Source organism: Falco punctatus (genome assembly GCF_963210335.1).
Source record: "Falco punctatus genome assembly, chromosome: 5".
Taxonomy (NCBI): domain Eukaryota; kingdom Metazoa; phylum Chordata; class Aves; order Falconiformes; family Falconidae; genus Falco; species Falco punctatus.
In genome coordinates, this window is record NC_137584.1 from 39,917,232 (window position 1) to 39,939,422 (window position 22,191).

General features: G+C 38.9%; 1 protein-coding gene across 3 annotated transcripts in view; it reads left to right on the plus strand.

The window, feature by feature from the left end:
• The window catches only part of PDE10A (phosphodiesterase 10A), a 255,673-nt gene that overhangs the window by 15,036 nt on the left and 218,446 nt on the right, over nucleotides 1–22,191 (plus strand). Inside the window, exon 1 of one of the 3 annotated variants that reach the window (XM_080390539.1) lies at nucleotides 4,670–5,416. The exons of the other annotated variants lie outside the window; for them this stretch is intronic. Coding sequence (XP_080246665.1) covers nucleotides 5,368–5,416 — 49 coding nt within the window. The 5' untranslated portion in view covers nucleotides 4,670–5,367. Of the gene's footprint in view, nucleotides 1–4,669; nucleotides 5,417–22,191 lie in introns of those variants that run through there. 3 annotated transcript variants of the gene reach the window in all.

A 22,191-nucleotide genomic window follows, 5' to 3' on the forward strand; every position in this document is an offset into this window, starting at 1 on the left:
TTTATGAACTCATCTGATACCTGTACTGTTTGGTCAAACTTGATTGCACTTAGTCATTGAAGTCAAAATGTATTTGTAGTGGCAAATTTTGGAGCTGAATAGCCAGTAAGACAATTGCATGTCTTTTTTCTTTCGACCTTCTGAAGATTTGTTGGCTTTTTGTTGTTGTTGCATCTTTATTAGTTCTCTGGTAGCATTGAATTTCTATTAATGATGGCTCTAATGTCTTTGGATTACTAATATTTTTAATGTTTTATATACAAGGTGGAGATACATAGCTTGTGGAGGAGAAGTTAATGATGTTTTTTTCGGTAGCTTCTTTCTTCTCAAGTGTAATTTACCAAGGGACTCTGCAATTGAGTCATCATGATGGGAAGTACATCTCAACTGATGTAATGCATTTGTGTTTCCTTGAAACAGAACAAAATCACAGCTCTGCTCTGTTTAATGCAAGATTTGTCACTGATTTCAGTTGCCATATTTACTCCTATCATTTGATCCTTGTGTTGTAACAGGTTGTTCATGCTCTATGAATCCAATTTCCTGACATCAGTCCCTCAAAACAGTGTTTAACGTTTTTTATTCGTGAAGAGTATTTTTACAAGACATTTTGAAATATGTTGCAGCCAAATCTGATTTCAGCAAAATTTCTAGTCTCTTCCTCTGCAGACTATGCTAAACCAGGGAATCAACATAATTGATACAGTAAGAGGGGCTAGATGCATAAAGATGGATGAACTTGATAGATAACTTCTTCAAATAGATAAAAGTATTTATCTAATATGTATCAGTCCTGTCAGGAATATATTTTCTGATACAGATACATTGTTTCCTCTCAGTCTGTTTTGGAAACTAAAATGTATTAAGTTGAAACAGTATCATCTATCCTGTCTGCTGCAGAAGTGTATGTTTAAGCAAAATCACTTTGCTGCGTACACCATTTTAACTATTTTGTCTAAAAACTCATTTAATCTGAAGTAGGAACACATTGCATTTCATCCCTTGCAGAAACGCTGTCTTTTTTCAAAGATTAAAGATTAAAATGTTCATTGACTACTTCTAAATACTGGGTTTTGGCCTGGAAAATAACGAGTGTCTTGACAATTTTTGACATGGCTTCTGTGTTGACTTCGGAAAAAGTAAGTTATGGCAATATATGGAAGAACATGAGATCTGTGTTATACAAGTGGTTGCTCTGAATGGTTGAGGTATCCAAATGTTTTTATCTGGTCACAGTTAGAATACAACACACAGAAATTTACCTTAGTGATAATTGGTAGAGTTCATAATTGTGTGTAACTGATTTGTGACCAGAAAATCTTCAAGAACACCCCAAAGGAAAGAGTTTTCCCTTAGTTATTCTTGTTTATCCTTAATTTTGGTGGGGATCATAGCAGTAGAGTAGAGGACAGGTTTGGTGCTTAGTAGCTTTACCTGATTATTGTTGTATTTAAGGCAATGGTAGTATAGGGGGCAGGAAGGCATGCAGCAAATTAAAAAAAAAAGTAAAGCAAAAAAGTCCCTCCTGTGTACAGACACTTGGATCACAGAGATGTTTTTAGAATTCAGCCAGACCTGCATCGTGGTGGTGTGATGTTGTTCTGTGGAACTTTTTAGGCACTTTACCAGTATGCAGGTATGGGAGCAAAAATGACTACTTGCAAAAGTTCCCCTTTTTCTTGGTCATAATGATGCTGTGATGGCTCTGTGTTATCAAAAGTAATGGTAATTATTTGTTCTACTATATAGAACAAATGTTATGTAATATATATATTATATAACATTTTTCTATATAATAGAACAATTTTTTCTATATAATAGAACAATTATTCAATTCAATAACAATTATATATATATAATTATATATATATATATATTATATATAGCCCATGACCTCAGGGAAATTTGAAAGCCATGGGCTGAGCCTTGTGGCAGCCTTGATAGGAAGGCAACGATAACTAGACAGACAGTTGTTCTTTCTGTATGCTGTAGCGCAGAAGACTCGATGGTTGGGTTTTTATATGCCTAACTGCATAAATCTTGCTGAAGAAAACTTCAAGTGGTTTAAAAACAGTAGGATAAAATGATTTTGTAAAATAAAACAAAGTATGTTTTTATAACAGCTTGAAGATATTCTGTTTATGGTCATTTTGTGGCTGTTCATTTTTCCAGGCCCAGAGATGAATTTGCAACTCAAATCCCAATAAAACTTTATGAACAAGAGTTGGGTTTACAGATGAGAATGGTACATAGATTTTTTTTTCAAACAGACTGTTTTTCTTTTAAGTGGGATAATGTGTCTCTGAATGCATTTGTGAATTGAATGAAGGCTGGTTTAGCTTCAGATTTCAGGAAAATGAACTTGAAAGGATACTATGGGGTGGTCTGAACTAATGAATAAGGTATGAGTGAAACTAGTGAAAGTTTTCTTTTTTCAGATGTTGGTGCACTGAGTTCCTACTTCATAGCAATTTCATCTGAAACAACTGTCATCCTCTTACAGTTTTTTTTTTTTTTTTTTGTCATTTAAATCATATTGAACACTAAGTTTTTCACATGGCCTTTCTGTAAAATCATACACTGGCACAAGCTCAAGGGCATGAACTGCATTTTATGTTTATAAAGAAAATGGAAATGAAGGGAAAGGAGGGAATTGCAAGTGGTAATGGGTTTTTCTAATGAAATTCCTACACAACTTTGCTGCTGATTTTCTCCTTATGTGCATGTCTAACAGAAAATGGAAAACGGTTTTGCTTCACTGCCTCCCCTGTGATAAATAGGGCCTTTTTTCCTGCTGTCCTGCAGTGGCGGATGGGGTGTGTGTGGGGGGTGGGGATGGCGACTCATGGTTTGCTTATGAAAGGGTTGTGATGTTTTTATGGAAGTTTTTAAGAAAACAAAACATTAAATAGCTGTTGTACAAAGGGGTACCAGTCATAAAACACACTAGAGGTATATTTCTGAATTATGAGTTGCATTATGAACTTGAAACAGACTTTTTATTTCCTCCAGTGTTTGTGGCAAGTATTAAAAATGAGTGAAGGAAAATGCTGATCCTGTAGCAGTTGGAATATTAGAGCATAAAGATGGTTTTCCTCATTGGATGCTGCAGACAGACAACTCCCTGCTTGCCCTTCAGCCAGTTGTGCAATGTTCAGAGCTGAAAGTCTGTCGACGTAATTTTTGGGTTTATTTTTGTGTTTTTTTTTTTTTTTTTTTTTTATTTGACACTTGTGGAAACAGACCATCAAAGCTCCCTAACAAACACACTAAAAAGCTGCTAGGATAATCATTTCCATAGGGATAATTAATTTAATTAACTTAGTTTTTTCAGGTTTTGAAGAAAGCACGGTGGAACTGCCCAAGCCAAAATATTTGACATCTGAGTATGATTTAGTTCATTATATTTACCTGAGTTTTTCTCTCTTGAAAGTGGAAAGCAAGAAGCTGCTATATTTCAGGAAATGAATATTTGGTTTATTTGGGATTACTGGTGGGATGAGTTAACAGCCTTGCTACCCCTATTAGGGCTATCTGGTGAAAGGGTGAGAGAGCTTTCAGTGGCCTTTCCTCCTTCCAAAACTTCTTGCATATTTTGTTAATTCACTCCTACCACAGCCTTTTAGGAGTTGTAGTATCCTCAGGAAGAGTTGGGGTTTTTTTTTCATTCTTTTATCCCATCACAACTCCGTTTCAGAAGGGACTTTTCTCTGAAAAAACAAACACCTGCCCCCATGTTGACAGCTTTACCAAGGCAGAACAGCTGTTGAATGAGGTTGTAGTTTTATAGATACCCATAATCATTTTGAGAAATATCAGGAACAGTTACAATTCTGTGACTGATTTAAGTAGTCATCTTACAGCTATTTATTATCTTGACTAATGCTGGCAACATAAAGGGCTGCTTGATTCTACTGCAAACTGTACTTTGAAAGATTTACATGCACAGGATGTGTTAATAGGAGGAAAACAGCAGAGAGCAAGATAGCATATAAAAGAAACAAGATAGAATTTCATAGTTTCCTTGCCAATCAGAAAATAAACATAGCTGGAAAGACAATTGGGACATCAATAAATGGAAGGGGCAATAAGGAATTTTCTGGCAGAAGAAGAAGATTTAAAAAATCCCAACAAAACAAAAATAGATTATGACACATGAGTTCATATTTTTCCATTGAGGAGATACAGTCCCACCTACTCATGTTTCTGAAAGAAATTCTGTCAGTCTGAGGAGCTGAAATATCAATCTTTGGTCATATTTCTTGTGATACATTCTTTTCCTCTAAATGTTAGGAGCATATAGGGACTGTGGTATTTTTTTTATTGTGCAAATAGGCACCTTCTTTATTTGAAAATAGCAACTAGTTTTCTGGTAGATGCCTTTTATGGTGCACTTAGGTTTTAATGCTTCCTTAATAATTTCCTTTGTTGCAGCTTAAAAAGCCAAAGACTGGCTTGCTGCTAAGTTTCTAGGCAGCTGAGCTGACTATGTGAGACAGGTTTCTTTGCAGGATTTCCAACGTGAAAGGAAGATGGTATTGCTTGACCGCTTAGGAAGTTTTAACCTCTTTGGACCTTGAATCTATTTTTCAGAGCTATTCAGAGTATAGATTCTCCCTATGTGTATGTTTTCTTACTAAAGAAAGTGAGTTCAGCTGCGAGGTGAGGGTGGAAAGGCAAAAAAGAGCTTTACCAACACCTGACTATCAGAGGGCAAAGTGTTTCATATGAATAGCATTCTTCAGACTTTAGCTTTATATAGAACTGGATATAAATATTAGCAATGGCAAGGAAAGCTCCGAGGCTTCACAAAAAAACAGGCAAGTGATTTTGCTTTCTTCCCATTTCCACTCTTTCAGTGTTCCTGAATTTATTGATGTGTGGATTGTTTGGGTTTTTTTATTTCTTTTTTTTAAAAAATCTTTTTTCTTAGTTGCCCCTCTGCCAAGCCCTAGGGGACACAGCTGTCTGCCCTGTAACTTCCACTGTCATCATTAACACTCTGTTATCTTACATGGCTGTGTGAGGACTTTAATCCTGTGTGTAATTGGCGCTGATTATTGCTGCTAAAGCTGTAAAGGAAAAGCATCCGTTCACATTCGTGTGAAAATGGATGATTGACGAACTCGTGAACGTTTCCTTTCGGCTCTGAACCCAGTAAGTAAGGCAGAGTGAGTACCTCAGGCAGTCTAATTTCCTGGCTTGATAATAGACTGGGAAAAGAGCCATTTGTTGTCTTCAGGGTTGTCCATATATGGGCAAATCTTTTGCCAGGCTGAGTAAAAACAGTCATCTTTCAGGAAAGGATAGCATGTTACAGGACTTTGGAAAATGAAGGTTTTATAAGCAGAGGTCTAGCTTAAAATAATGGATGGTTGTTCGCTTCATTGCACATCAGAACAGCATGGGTGCTCAGGTTTGTATCCTGGAAGTGTGTTACAGAGTTGCAGCTATAGATGTTAAGTGTGTAAGTGTGTTTACGCTTACCCTAGTTGTTTGGCAGCCTTTGCTTTGAGAAGGACCAGCGCTGATGCTAGTGCAGACGAGACCTGTAAGCTTTCACTGCCTTTTTATTTAGTTTTGGATTAAAGATTAGGCAAACATTTAAGGTGAAGTTAAATACAAGAAAGATTATTTCAGTCTTTGACCATCTGTGGCTCCATAGTTTGCTTGTTTATCATTGTATGAAGAACTGTAATAGTATTCCTTGATGATTTGGAGGGTCAAGCTGATTGTTGTCACATAGGAGATCCAAGAACAACTGGACAAATCTTGAGCTGACTGCAGAATTGTGGTGTTATTTTCTAGTCATTCAAAAAGTTTGGGGTTTATGTGGAGCTCCCCCCAGTTTTTACTCAAGGGGACTATAAAATACAGAGTATGTGTGTATGGAAGCAGTGAAAGAGTTTTCTCTCAGATGGATCCTGAAACACCACAAAATGAGCTTCTTTCAGCCATTATGGAATGCTGTTATCTCTGAGTTTCATCAGATGACAGACTTGAGGGCAGAAAGTGCCCTGTGTGTGTGTAAGTGGAACTGGTGCTTGTCGGATTGTTATATCTAATATAATTTCAACTGGTTACAATGTTTCATGTTTAGTACCTCTGTTCCAGGTATAGTAGAAGAAACCTTGATTTCTGATTAATAAGGGCTGTAGAAAGAACCCTTGGTTTCTGGTAAGGGGTTATGTGTAGGACTTGTCCTAATGCTTGTGTTGACAGGCCCGATGAGCACATTGCTTTGCTCTTGACTTAGAAGAGATCACGCAGTATACTGAATAGCAAAAAACCTCCCTAAAACTGTTACGTTGCTCTGCAGGTTCACTTAAAAGTTGTTGTGTTGACAGTCTTGAAGACGGTGACATTTTTTGGCACATTAAAGCCCAGAACATCTTTATTTTCTTTTTCCTCCTACCTGTTGTATTTGGAAGGACAAGGTATGTAAGAGACAGTAGGCAAGATTTTGTTTTATTTTTAAAGGGTAGTAGGAACAGAGCAGCTGGTTTGCTTTAGGCATCGCTGAAAACTTCAGCTGCATCTCTTACAGAGGAATAAAATATTGTACAGTAGATTACTTAGATTTGACAGATGCTTGAAACTGAATGGTCTGTCTTTTTGACAGTAGGTAGGAGTCCTCCCAAAAGTAGAGAAATCCCCTTAAATATGGTTTTTTGTCTTTAGAGGTTGGGTCAAAAAGGTTATAAAAATAACTTCGGCTACTGCATGAATTGAAGTTTCAAAATGGGGAGGAAGGAATGGATATAGGGGAAGAGAACAGCATGCATCCTGTCTTTGAGACCAGGGTGTTTAAGTGTTATAAAGGAACAGTGCCCAGACTGACTGCATTACCGGGCAGGACATCAAATAATGCAGTTTCCATAGTCTGTCTCTAAATCTGTGGCATTCTGTAAGTTTAACTCTCTTCAATCAGCAGGAGATTGATGTGGGTTGAATTCACCCTTTCTGGCCTGAATTTTTGACCTTGAGTTTTTTCCATGCTGTGGGGAAAGTGCTTTGCAGCTTTAAGGATTTTATATGACTATTCTGAGCAGCAATGACTTTTGATTTAAATTTTGTGATGATTTTTTTTTAATTGAAAAAATAAATGGTTTGTTTCTGTTTTGTCTTTTAAACTTAGCAGTAAGTGTTTCAGTTTCCTGGTAATCTTACAGTGCTTTCCTCTTACAGAGCTGAATGTAGAACCCTTGCACAGGTCTTCAGCTGCGAAACCTATTACTGCACTTTCTTGTATTTCTTATTAAATCGAGCTAGTTTAAGCCTGTTCCTGTTTTTACTATAACAGCTTTTGCTGAAAGCAAAAGACAGCTAGTGCTGCAAAATAGTCTCTTAATACTACTGCCTGCTTTCAGAAATACCTAATGACCTACTGTGATGGGTTGACCCTGGCTGGATGCCAGGTGCCCACTAAAGCTGCTCCATCACTGCCCTCCTCAGCTGGACGGGGAGAGGAAATGTAACAGACAAACTTGTGGGCTAAGATGAGGACAGGGAGAGATCACTCGGCAGTTACCATCAGGGGCAAAACAGGCTCGACTTTGAGGAATTAGTTTATTATCAATCAAATCAGAGTAGGATAGTGGGAAATAAAACCAACTCTTAAATACGCCTTCCCCCGCCTCCCTTCTTCCCGGTCTGAGCCTCCCCCGCGGTTTCTCTCCCTGCTCCCCCAGCAGTGCAGGGACACTGGCATGGGGCTGGGGTCAGTCCCTCACACGCTGTCCCTGCCGCTCCTGGCCTGGCCTGGGGGCTGCAGGGCTGCTGCTCTCACACAGGCCCACTCCTCTCCCCAGCAGCAATTGCTGTTGCTCATATTTTTCCGCCCCCTTCTTAAATACGTTATCCTGCAGGCAGAAGCCACCCCTGTGCCCCCTGCTACCAACACCTTGCCATGCAAAACCATTTAACATATTGAAAAGAAAATCTGTATCTGCTCATAGTTCCATAGCAAACATTAGGCCGCTTTTTCACTAAGTGAAACGTTGGGTTAGGTTAGGTTCAGCTAACAAAAACCAGCTGAGCTAGATAAAATTAAATATTTTTCTTTCCTTCTTTGTACAAATCTGTTTGTTGGAGGTGAAGTTTATAGTGATAGTTTCCTTTTTCAAGGAGAATGAATGTGAAAGCACACATGAATAAAAATAAGGTGTATGTTAATTTTATTTTTACATTTCACTGCTTTTTAAAATATACATACATTATGCTTTTCTTCATACGTTACACTAATACTTAGATTGCATTAAGTAGGTCAGTTAAATGGTGTATTAACCATTACTGAGCTTGGCTGCATCCCACCTCCAGCCCAAGCTCTAAAATAAGTTTATTTAGCATTAAATTGAAGATGTTGTGACATGTTAGTGAGAAGCACTTTGTTAAATAATAGCATAATAGTATTTTAGATTTTTCCAATGAAAAAAGTAGCCATGTGAATTATCTGCATATTTTCTTACTTTTTCTTATGCTTCTACATTGTGTGTAGTACTTTCCAAGCCTGTTTTCATTATGTCCCTGGCAACTTTACTCTCTGGAGTACCTCTCCCCTTGTATTTTGTAAAATTGCTTTTTGAATGTCTTTTGATGATCTCCCAACTCAAGTGTAATACCATTCTCTGATTGTTGAACTCGCACAAGGTTTTTCATTATCCAGATTGTTGAGATCTCTTTCTTTTCCGGGCTGCCATGGGCTGACTCCTCCTCTTCCTCATCTGTTCTTTCAGCATCATTTCTGTACTTCAGGGCTGTGTGTGCAGGTCTGCTGGAGCCCCGGTTTTGGTTTGGAAGAATGAGAGTTAGATGATTGTACAGGTTGGTAGGAAGCCTGTGTGAGACATCACCCAGGATGTCTGCTTTACTTACAGTTAGTTTAAGGAGGAAAGGAACAAAGTCAGTGGGGAAGTTGCTGGGGAAGTGCATTTCAGGCTGTGGGCTGAGTGAGAAAGCAGAAGGATTGGGCTATGGAGGAAGCAGTTTCAGCCTAGGTCTAAGGAAGCATGTGATCAGGCAGAGAGAAGGGCAGGGATCTGGGGCAGATTTATGTAGTCAGGCTATGAAGAACCTCGGACAATTTTTTCTTATTGGAGGCTCAGTTATGCCTGTGACAGGGTACTAGACTGCCCGTTGCTGAAGCCTCTGTCTGCTGGATTGTTCTTGTTGGCTGACATCAAGATCTAACAGTAAGTGGAGAATTGTGGCTGGGAGCATGTGCGCATTTAGTGTGTTCCAGTCAGAAGCATGCTTTTGAGGTGACTGTCCTAATTGTTCTCATTAGTTCTTGGCTCACATCAGAAAATGGTTCAACAGAGCATCCATCCATTAACTGGATTTTTTCCAGACTAAACAAAATTGGGATGTGAGCTGCAGTATTCTACCTAATGAAACCAGTTTGGTGTATAGAAGCAGATTAGATCTAGTTTTAAATAAAACCCACTAAACCATTAAAAGTATAAATGCTGGGTCCTCATAATCACCTGCTTTGGTCTGGAAATGCACTAGTAGGCAGGCTATGGTAATGTAGGCATGGATCTGATTTGCACGTTGCTCTGCTTTGAAAATTCGGCAGTGCCACAGGAATCCTTGACAGTGGTTGTCGTGGCAGAAGCGGGGACCCAAGGTCTATGTCATGCATTGACTGATGTTTTGTTTTCACTCAAGCATCTGAAAAATGACTTCAGAAGACCACAGTCTGCTGAATAGCTTTAGCAAAGCATGGTGGAAAGAGTGTAGAATGGTCCTTTAAGAATATTTCATCAACGACTGAAAGGAAATCAGATGGATGTGGATGAAGGATCACTTTACTGTGAGCCTATTCAATCTGTTCGTGATTAATGTGTTTGTAAAACATAGCTAAGGCTTATATATTACACTGTTTTGAGATGCTATCTTGGGTTTGGGTGATTTATTAATGTTATAAATTTGATCCTGCTGAACTCAGCCTACTTGCGAAGAAAAATCAGAATTTTTATTTCGCCGAGAACAACATTATGCACTGTGTCGGATGTAGTTATGGAAAGTTCAAATAAGTGTGGTTTTGAAATGCCATAACTGAAAAATCCAATATACTTTCAGAACACAAATGATGAGAGGAATGTTACTTTCTTCCCCATGCTTAAATAATGGTGTGCTACTCAATGTTTTTTCTGGTTTACAACTGATTTTGTAGACCGAACTTCTAATCCTTTATTGTGTGTTCTTTTTGTATTTATATCAATATTGAATCTGATAGAAAAGTCCTAATTTAAACCATATAATGAGAGTTTTCTTGGCAAAATCTGTCATTTTTTTTCTTTCCCTTGTTCTCCTTGTATCTAGCCAAGTACACTTTTTTCATAACCTCATAATGGCTAATGGACAAACTTATGCCCCCTTTTCTATTTAACCTAGTTATAAATAAAATAGCCTTAATCAGAAAAGTCTGAAGAACACAGGTGTTCGTGAACTGTGTGATGCCAGTTCTGAACTGTTCCTTCTCCCATACAGAATAATTCCAGTGGGCTTGTTCTCAGTTTCCAGTGGTATAATTTAATTTTGAATAGATCTTTTATGTTAATATTCATACTGTCCCTTGTCTATATAAGATTCACTTTGCATTTTCTCGTCTTTGTTTTAGTATCATTTCTGGCTAGGTAAGCTAAATGAGAACCATCCAAATCTAGCTTGGTTCTTAAAGCAGCTGCGGAACAGAGTGAGTATGGTGTCTGAGGTGGTGTGTTGCTGCATCGCATACCAGGAACTACTGCTTTCATGTTCCCAAGCACAAAAGCAAAAGGCTAGTTTTGAACTTCAAACTTGACTTCTCATTTGGCAGTGCACAGTGGCAGTGGCAGGCCATAGGAACATCTGTATTTGTGAAAATAAATAAAACTGAATATCGCATCCTCTGCTGGGGGCTATGCTGATAGCATTTTAATTAGATTCCTATTTGTGTTAAGACCAGTCTTACTTGATATCTTATGCCATTTTTCAGTGTAACATTGTAAGTCTAACAGGAATTTATATTCGCTGTCAAGAAAGTGCATGTTTCGGCAATGAAGCGCAGAACCAATATTATAATAAGCACTAGCTGTACTTCACTCCTGCTGAAGTTTATAGTGAAACTTTCCCTGGCTCCTGGGAGCTGGGATGGCTACTTCCATGTCTGATGCACTGGGGCAGTTCTTACTTCTCTGCATGGCATGGGGAGATGTTCATAGGATGGTGCTATGAAATTCTTGCTGTGATTTAATAATTTGTGTTTTGATGAAAAGTGTTTTAATACATTTTCTGGAATGCCAAATAAGACAAAATAAAAAAAATAATCATGAGTGTGATATATTTAGGTGTAGAATAAATTACTGTTTTTTTTTTTTTCCTCTTTCTCTTCCTAGTAAATCACTGGTTTTACCTTTGGCAGGTGCAGCATGTTCTGCTAATGCTGATGTTTTATGTAACCATGGTCACAGTTATTTGCAAGGGTTTTATTGACTGATAAGAAATCACTGTTCTATCTTGCAATTTGATGTATTTCATTACCAACACTATAATTGTCTCTAGTGCAAACACTGCACTGACAGAAACATGTTAAAGTTTGGTGTTATCTCACTTTTTCTTGGAGTAATCCAGTAGAGCTTTCAGGAAGTATTGCGTAAACTGACATATTTATATAAAGTGTTTGATGTTTGTAACGTTAGGGAGTGACTGTGTATGTGTTGGGGTTTTTGTTGGTTTTTTGTTTTCTTTAGTTGTTTTAAGCCGAACATTGTCAATGCTACTGTGGCAACATGAGCAGTTTCTTAGTTTTTGATATCCAGAGGTTCTGATGTGGAGTTGCCTTAGGAAGTAAACTTTACAAACTCTTGAGTGATAAATGCAGTCAGTACCCATACTGGTCTCCGCTAAGTTATCCACGGCTGCCTTTGACTACAACAATATAAGCTAACTAGCTAGGCATTTTTGAATTTTAGTAGTGTTGTGTAGCTCATATAGATGATACTGGCAGCAATGTTTTAACCACAGATGAGGTGACTTTATTAATCGCTCTTTTGTGTAATGTTACATTGGTACTGTGTTGGTACTTTTTATTATAGTTCTGTCTTTGCTGTTTCTGTACATTGAGAGCATGTTAAAAATACAGATATGGCATTTGTCACAGGTGGTGTTTGTTGTACAAGGTTCTGGGCTATTAGCTGGAAAAATATCAGAGTGGAGTTGATGAGTGTGCTTGTGTGAAGTAATGAATGGGATGCAACACTGTAAATGAACATATTTGTGCACGTAACAGACATAAACCATGCAGAGTTGGTGACTGACTGCGTGCCCTCTTGAGATGAATTGAACCATCAGCCCAGCTGTTCCTGTTATCTTTATAGTCACATGTAAGATTTGTGCACTACAGACATATGTTGGATACTACCTTCAAGGTATGGATTTTGTGTTTTGGAAAAAAATAGCACTGTAAGAATCTGTTTCTGAGAACGGTATTCCCAGCTTGAATAATTGCTGCAGTTATTGTGAATTGCATTCCGCCCCCCCCCCCCCCCCGCCCCCTCCTGAAAAGTTATGGTAGAGCCATAGGATTTAAACTACATTGAAATCATGGGTGGTGATGTAGGAGTCTGGCTGGGCATACGTTCTTTAATTTTCTCATCCACGTTTGTCAGCGTTGTATTTTGTACATGCCACCATATAAAATCTGTATGTTTGATCTTGTTTAATGTCCATTTCTCTAGAGCCCATGTTTTATTCATTTTTCTTAAGCTGTTCCTGAGGCAAAGCAGTTCTTGCTGTCAACTGCAGAAGATAGAGCTGCTAGGGTGCACTTCACCATTATTGTGAAAATAAATGCAAGCACAAAATAACTTGTTTTTTCTCTGTCCGGTGTTATAAAAAGGAATAGTCACTGAAACATTAGGTTATTATCTAAGCCTTTTTCCATAATAAGACTGTTGATAACTGGGGGGTTGGGAAGGGGCAGGAGGGAGTTTAAGTTACCTAAAGACGATTGATACTTAGTTCAGGCTGACTTCAGGTCTTGTGTGTTTTGCACATGTTGATTTTTGAAGCAGATTGATTATTGTAATGAGTTTGCAACAATGATGCTGTAATAAATATATAAATCATTACAGTATAATGAATTTAACTTACAAATCACCAAGACTACATTACATATTTTGATGATTTATATACTTTGTACTTCGTGTACTTTCTAATTTTGAAAAGGTGTAAAGCTCAGGTGCCCACCCTCTTAACAAGATCTGAAAGTTCCACCTGGGATAGCATGCTCAGTTTTAGATGATGTTTATTGCAGTAGAAACTTAGAAGTTATAAACCTTTCAGACAGAAAGACTGCAGTTTAACCAGTGCTGTATATAACACCAATACTACATATAAAGAAAAAAATGTAAAAATACAGTGAAATATATGGAAACTGTTTATGACACTCATCTGATTGATTTTCATTTATGTTGAAATTTTTTTTTTTTTTTTTTTAATATAGTTTAAAAAAAAGGTCAAGAGGGAGTAATAATTCCACGTGCCTTGCATTGTTTAACTGTTGCATGGTAGGTGTTGAGATCACACTTTCATAGAGATTAATAAATGCTAACAGTTGTCTCTTTCCAAAAGAAATGCGTACTTTGTGTGCCCACTAAGACAGTCCTTAGGGTATTGTAGTATGCACTCATGTAATTAACGGTGATAACAATACTACACAGGCGCAGGAAAATGGGGTGAGATTTGAATGATTAGCCTGAAGTTGGTGTGTTCTAAGTTCTGATTTCTGGCACTGCATGAGTGAGAAATGAAGACATAAAATAGTGGTTTTGTCTGAAATGTCCTTTTATAAAAAAAAAATAAATAGAAAACTGAAGAACCAGCAAAATTTAATTATATTCCCATTGTACAAATACTCAGATATCCAACTTGTAAAATGGGGCCTCTTAAATTAGCAGCATGTGGCACTGTTTGTTAAGAAAGCTTGTGAAGTGAAGCCTCAACCCAAGCGAGTGTGAGGGGAAGCTGAGCAGAACATTATAAAGTGAGGATTTCAAAGAGAACATGTTCTACCATGCTGTGAGGCTAAATAATATGCTTATAAAATGCAGAGCTACCAATTCTACGGTGATTTCTGTGGAGCTGGATGTTTTTCCTGAGACTAACCACACTTTGGGAACACAGTCAATGCAGGTGGAACATCAAGAAGTTTCCGAGTCAAGTGTTGAAGTATAGTCAGCATAGTCAATTAAGAATATCTGGTGTTTACTGTTTAACCATATTTGGTTAAGTTTTTATGCATAGCTGTGTATCACTCTGACTTCTGTGGTGAGCCTAATTCCTATTTCTAACCCCATGAGACACTAGAACTAATTAGGCAAATGTGCAAATGAGTAGAGTTTACTGAATGTGGGCAAATCTGTACATTTGGTGTCACTGTTTTCTGAAACAATTCTTTGCTGGTTTTGTGTTCAATGTAAGTTCCACTGAATTAAATCCAGTCACAGAAAACTTTTATTTAAAATGTGTGATTTATAAAGTGATGATTTTAAAGAATAGTGTTGGGCAGTCTTAACTATAAAGACACTGTTATCCAGTCATCCATTTTGGAAAATTTATTAACTGTAGATTTTGTTTTTACTTTGATAAATTGCCTAATGATTTAACAGTAATTATAGTAATAATAATTAGGTGTGATGCTTGCTTGTGTTCATTAAGCTTTGTGAAGATAAATATCAGTGAGAAAAGAAGAAAAACTAGATAGCAGTTGGACCACTGAGACCTTGTGCTTTGATGTTTTAGGGCAGTCTGACAAATACTTCGAGCTAGCATATGCCAACGTTGCTGCTAAGAGTCGGTGCTGGCGTTTCTCAGATCTTCTGCTTGCCAGCTCAAGGGAGGGTAAGGCAAAACATTTCCCTCAGAAGGGAGTGTGTTGATGTGCCTAAGAACAACAGGGAAGACTTTGTGGGGAGAGGAGTGAATAGGGGAGAGAAGAGAAAGTGGTGTTCCAGAGATGTTGATGTATGCCAGATCACATTATCTGTTGAGTTAGCCTCAGGCTGGGCAAAGTTAGGGTTGGTCGGTTCCTGAGTGTGAGAACAAGTGATTAAGTAGCCCCATGAGACTGAACAGTGGGACTAATAAAGCTTTTTTTCCTCTGGTTTTGTCTGGTGGCTGGTCCACCCTCTGTAAGATGTCCTTGTGTGTTGTAAGGATTTAGGCAATGTTGCAGCCTTTTTCTCAGTGGAGGTACAGATACACTCTACCAGATATACTTCTACCAGGCTGCTCATTAATACAAGTATTCTATGGTGACCTCAAATGGATTAAATTCCTGAAAGAGATGAATATTTTTAGTTGCAAATTAACAGAACTTAGTATTTTCTCACATAGATGTGCACGTTTGCACATCTATTGATTATCAAATTTTCTCACTTGTTTTGGAAATCAGGCACAACTGAAGTTGTTTCATGTTGACCTGAATTACATGTTCTGAATTTACAGTCTCTAGAGGTACCTCTTCCTCACTGTAGTGCTTTTGGCCTGTGTCCCCAAACACTTTTCCTCCCATGGCCCCCAGCGGCCATGTGGAGACGATGCGACATAACTGATGGTGTGGGTTGACTGGCTGCCAGTGTGCTGATTGACTAAACCCTGCCCAGGCAAGAGAAAATCTGAAGCTCTTTTAACCACAGGCATGTCAGATTATCCAGTTGCCAGTGTCCATAAAACTTTCAGGAACGTAGTTATCTTTGGATAAGTGTTCTGTGTTGGTTATAGCTGCAATTGGTTCATAAGCCTAGAAGTTATTAATGGACAAAAGCAGAAAGGCTGCTGATCTGGCCAGTCAGACAGGAACTGGGCTGAAGGTGTGGACACTGCGGAGCCTGCGTGTCTTCTCCTCTGGACTCCTGCAGTGGCTCTGACTTGCACAGGATGTTTCCAGACTTACCTAAGTCTAATGGGGTGAATGCAGATTTTGTTCTGTTGTCTTGCCTCCACTTTACACTCCCATGTTGTGGTATTTGTGTCCTTGATGTCAAGTTGCAGGGCAGCATGTAGTCGCTGCCTGCCTGAGAAGGTGGTGTGCCAAACTCTGCAGGTCAACAGACTGACTGTTCTGGGATGTGGAGTGGATGTGAGTGTGTCCAGTGTATCTAGTTAAAAATACACTTATTCTCCCCTGGTGTGTGACCCAGTGTACCAAGAGGAGTGCCTAGCATGTGACTCTCTGAGGACTTGTATAACATGTGAGGAGATAGACTAGTGTTCTGTCAGCTTGAGAGGTAAGCCTGTCTGCAATCTCATTTCATTCTCCATCCACACTATTGTTTCAGTGCTTTTTCTGTTGGAGACAAAGTCCTCTTTCAGGCAAAAGCTATTGGTGACATGCAGTGTTTCTCAGTATATTGAGAACGGGAATCATGATGCTTGGAAGTAATGCAATGAAGTGCCAGGGAGTCTAACCCTTTCCAGGATGGTATGTAGTGGTAACTGCAGAAATGGGATAGTGGAGAGGATGCATGTTGCAGGGAAGGAGATGTGGAAAAGAGAGAGAGTATCGTGATGAGAAGTGAATTTTTAGGGGAAAACGGTTTGTGCTGAGGATTCAACATTGATCCTCTGTGTTTTAGTGAGGTTTAGTAGGCCTGGCTCTGCTTCATTTCTGTGCATTATAATACCCTTAAGTTCCTGGAGTGCATCTTCCCATGTAGCTCAGCCTATGGGGGAACCTCCATGCATGTGCTCTGAGACTGCTATGCCGTGGGAACCAAGGTGCCATGAGCGGGGGAATGGGGAGATTTGCTTCAGAAGCAAACTTCTGAGCCTGTGATGTATGAATAGCATGCTAGCTTGGATATGCACCCCATAGGGCGCCTCTGGTTAGCATGCTGCTAACATGCTTAAAGAACACTGGAATCTTCTAGTAGTGCTTTGCTTCAGGTTTTCTTCCCTCCAGTGTCTGTGATGGGCTGCAGAGGTGGTGATGCTGGGCTGTCCTGCATGGGCGAGCCTTATACTGTATTTTGTGAGGGCCCACAGTGAAAGCTTCCAGAGAGTGATGGTGGACTGAAGGCCAGTGGCATGGTGTGCCAGTGTCGCCTGTCAGCAGGCAAGGGGCAGGGTGCTTACTGCTCCACACTGTTGATCCACCCCATCCTTTGTCCTTACTGCCAGCTAAGGGAGCAGAGTGTGTCCTCAGCCCTGGAAGGGCGTGCAGCATTTATGTCCTTGACCTCTGATCCACCAGGTGGTGTAAAGCAGTGTGTCAGAGGGGACTGAACAGTGACACCTGGACCCATGGGCAAGATCACAAAAAAAAGGGAAAAGGAAGGAGAAATGAGTGAAGAAAAAATGCTTAGGAACCAGGGCTTGTGAACAGCACCAAATGGGCAAGGCTCGTCTGTTGAGGGAAAACTGATGGAAAATGATTGCTGAAGGAGGGGAAAGCCTTGACATGTCAAAATTCAGGGCTGGTTTTTGCTTTGTATGCATTTCTTGCCCAAGTGGGCAGGCATAAATGTATTCGAACTTCTTTCAGCAGTTTGGTTGGTTGTTTTGTTGGCTTTAAAATTAACACATTTGTCACTGTTCAGAAGAGGCTGCAAAAGCCTATTAGCTGAAATGAATGCATGCTGTCTGTCTGCATTTTCTTTTCAGAGCTTCTGTAGGTCCTAAGTTACTTCTGTGAATTTAAAAGAAATATTTTCACTGGTCTCATGTAAAGTCTCTCTCTCTCTCTCTCTTTTTTTTTTTTTTTTTTTTTTTTTTTTAAAGAAAGTAATACTATTTTATTTTTTTTTTTTAGACATTCTGAAGTTTGGTAGCTGTGAGGAAGCCGAAGATTAGTGTCAGTGGTGGTTAGCCCTCAGCAGCAAAGTCAGTGGACACATCCTAAACTATAAGCACTGCAACTGATGACAGGTGTTGGCAGGTATTTGCAGACCACCAGAAGATACAAAGAAAAAAGCAGGGCCAAGTGAGGTGCAATGGGGAGAAAGCTAGCAAAGGGGAAAGAGAAAAACCCATAGAGCCAGCCAGGTCTCAGTGGATAGAAAGGTCAGTCTTCTGTGTGAGGAGAAAAGAGCTATTGTTGAGTAACTCCGTTCATGGCCTTGGCCTCTCCTGGAGAGAGGTTAGCTAGCTTTATGGGGAAAGGGAAGGTGTTAGCTCCTTTTGGGGGGAGAAAGGTAGAGCTGGTCAGCTGAATGGGATGAATTATCCGCTTTTCTAGGATTAAAAATTTTGGCAGTGCTTGGAGAGACCGTGGGGCTTAAAGTGAGAAATCTTTGCAAATAAATATGCCTCACTGATTAATTTATGACTGGCAGATTTTTTGTCTGAAGAAGATTCAGTTTTTGTTTGCAGTAGGCAATTCAGTAGCTTTGGAATTTATAAATTTTTCTCTTTTAATTTTTACAAGGTCAGTGAAAGGTGTATTTTAAAATGCGTTGTTCAAGGTTTGCTTGTTCATGTTTTTCCACCTCAACTTTAAAAAAATGAGAGGCAAACTTAGCAGAAGGGAAAGCCTTCAAGCTTTTTCACTCCAAAAGACATTTCTGTCCCTGCACCCTTTTCTTCTCCCTGCCACTGCGCACGTTGTGGCTTGCCTACTCACTTGACTGACCTGTCACTTCCATCACTGACAAATGTGTACTTTTTGTATGGAGGTTAATGAGTAATTTGTTATTTTTTCTGTCAAACCTGAAAATCTTGGAGAAGCAAAGGACAGTGTCAGCTTGTAGTCATGCCGCTTTTGAATATGGAAAAGCCTGGTAATGCCAAAGAGAAAAGGTCTCCAACTGAACTGGTCGGAACTGGTTTGGCCAGTGTGTGACTTGCTTTCTCCTGTGTCTGTAAGGGAGTAGGAGCTTAGCGTAATATTAAAGGCTAGTGTGCTGTTGAATATTGAAATGGCCAAGATGGAAACAGAGGGCCCAGTCCATTAGTTAAGAAACTTTCATATGACTTTGTATAAGTATGTGTTTTCTGAATGGTTTGCTTGTACTCTGCTAGACTGTGCTGGGTATGCTTTGTCTGTGGAGCTCTTCACTCTGCAGGAAACAGGCCCTGGTTGTTGGGTGCTATCTAGCCTGTACTACGTACAACACATGTACGTATATCTTGAGCCACAGGGAAATTACCTATTTAGACTGTCTCTGTGGTTAAAACACATCTGCGTCCAGTGAGTTTGAACAAGCTATGTTGACTTCTCCAATTAGATAGTTGCACATCAGCAAGTGCTTCCACTTACCAGGAGAGTTTACTATGTTGTACAATGCAGAAATGGTAGGAAAATGTCAGGAGAGTGGTATTCTGAACTTAAAACCAGAATAACAGGAAAGAAAATATGGAGGAGGAAGGACAAACAGTAGAGGGCCGCAGAGCTCAGCAAGCAGGACAACTTGATTATGTTTTTGGAGAGAAACTTGTTGAAAGGAAGAAATTGGAATGTGTGATGTCAGTAATCCAAACAGAAACAGTTAAGAGTTGGAGGAATGGAAAGTTAGGGTGTTTTTTTGTGAAGATTCCCACCTGAAACTAATGTATGAGAGAAAAAGCAACAATAAGTGAAACGTTAAACATTAAATAGTCACTTCCCATAAGTCCTGGGGCTCTGTTGAAGGTACTTCATGTGACAGCGTTTGTCAAAAATAATTCCAGTTTGGGATGTTTAAATCGGGCAGCACTTTGGCTGCTTGCTCATCTAAATGCGGCATTTTCTAACGTTTATGGTTACACCTGTTCTAAGCAGCGGTCAAATACATACTGTAGGAATTTATGGGTATCAATTGTTTAAGTAAAGGTATTTGAAATGAAAAATACTTTCCTGGTTTTGAGTTTTTTGGCACTGACAGAGTGATAGATGGGAGCAGTAACTTAGTGGATATCTTCAGTTATAGTTCATGTTTGGGTGGTTTTTTTTTCCCCAAAAAAGTTAATTAGTGTAGAGTATCCAAAAAAAGTAGGCCTTGCCAGATTGGATGCACATTAGATGAGAATCATGGATAACTTTTCAAAGGCAGAATGAGAAACACTATTTTTCTGAAGATAGGGGAAAAAAAAAGCTTTTAATTTGTATATTTCAAATCTCAGGCAGGCCTAACCCTGCCTTTTGGCCAAAGATGTCTGATCAGGGCAGGACCAGATGACTAATGTTTGTGGTGGTTTAAATCCCTGGTGACCCATTCTGAGCAGCTGCAGTTCCTAGTTATTGGAGAACTCAGGTTTTGCCTAAGACAACAGCTGGGTCTGTCAGGTTAGTAATAATAAAACAAATTAGCATTATCAGCTTGACAATGGCAACAGCTTTAAATGTTGACTAAGAAATTTTGAATTCCTTATTCTAGTTTTGCTTCTTGGCTAAAGGCAGAAAAAATTGGCAGTAAAATAAATCCGCCAAATACAATTCGATGCTCATTATGTTGTGTTTGGGAGTAGCACAGTAGAATTAACTGGTACTTTTTGTATTAGAGCAAGGAAGCAACTTTTTTCCCCTAGGTTTTGACCAATCCACAAAGTTTTATTACTCTTGAAAATCTTGCTCCCAGATTAACATTATATGCTTTACAGAAATGCCTCCTGGGAGGCTCTGCTGCACTCCTGAGGTAGATGATAGAATATAAGGCAAACCCAGCTGTGAAAATAAGCTTCCTAGCTTATTTCAAAACTGATCTAATCCAAAACATCTGATAATCAAGTGGATCATGTAGCTTCTTTTTCACCAATTTATTGATTGCAGATACCATTCTGGTTAAAAATGAATGCTGCTGGTGTTTTAGTTTATAATACTATATTTCATAAACTTCTAGCAACAGTATCAAATGTATGAGAAAGGAAATGATTGATATGGGAAAGTGTGTAGACAAGGTTGCATTTCACAGGCCAGATGAAAATTAAATGTTCATATTTCTGGATGTCATGCCTGAGGTTTCATAATATTTTCATTTGCTCACCTTCTGCATGTACACATGCAAAAGCAGAATGGAAATTTTATTAAAAAAAGAAAAAAAAAAAAAAAAAGAGGCGAATGTTTCCAAGCCAGAGAATACATTTTTTAAGACTATACTTAAAAAAAACCAAACAACTAATTCATGCCTGTAGTATAGATATAATTCCATCCTGTACTGGGATACTGGAAGGGCTGCAAGGACTGAATGCAACTTTGAGACTTGATGTCCCATTTCTGTGCTTTACCTACTGTTAAGAACTGTGGTGACTGTTGGGCTGGAAAACTGAGCAGGAGAACGTGTCTGATCTTAAAGCCTTTTGCTTTTGAGTAATACTTTATCTTCTGTTTTGTGTCATTTTTTTTCAGCCCTGCTCATATTTCCTTTTTGTTGAGCTATCAGAACTGATCTGACTGCTATGAGCAGTGTAATGTCTCTATTACTACTGCTGCAGCAAGTTATCCTAATGGTTCCTAAAAGGATACCAGGGTGTCACGTTGCCGTGAAAGGAAAAAATGACCTTGCGTGCGTTGACAAACCAGCACCAAGAAGAGAATAGCCTGTACCACTTCAAAGTAAGAGGCAGAGGATATATGGGGATGTAGAAGATAGGTGCCCTTATATGTTCTTAGCTTTTCTGTTTATACTGCGATAACTGTATAAATGCTTCTAGACATTGCCACTGAGATTACATATCTAATGATGTGCTCAGTGGCAGTTTGCCGCTGCCAGGGGCAGTACTGTATATCTAATCTGATGCAAGGTTAGAGGTAGTGCTTTCTTTATTAACAGATGCATCTGTGTAAGTTCTTGAAATTTTAGTACTATACATTCTGCAGTTTATAACAAAAACCAGTAGGGCATAGAAACAGAATGTCAATGTTTTCCTCAGCCTTACTAACAACAGTATTACTATATGGTCTTTGTAAGCTTATGTTTCACTTGGAGTGCATTTAGTGCTGTTGAATCTACAACTGGAGAGGAATAATTGTATTTGTAATTGGGCTCCTTTGGTTATCCAGAGTTACTGCACTAACTACCTATGAAGATACCTCATTGTTTTCTTTTTCCTATTCAGTTGGTTGTTTGCAGTTCTGTCTTCGTGATATTTTGGAGACAATCTTAACCAGTTTCCACACAGAAATACTTTAAAGCTTGAATATGTACATCTGTAAAAACTAAATTGGCATACTTAATTCAGTGCTTGTTAGGAGGAAAATCTACTAGCTAAAACCTTGGTTTCTTCTCTGTA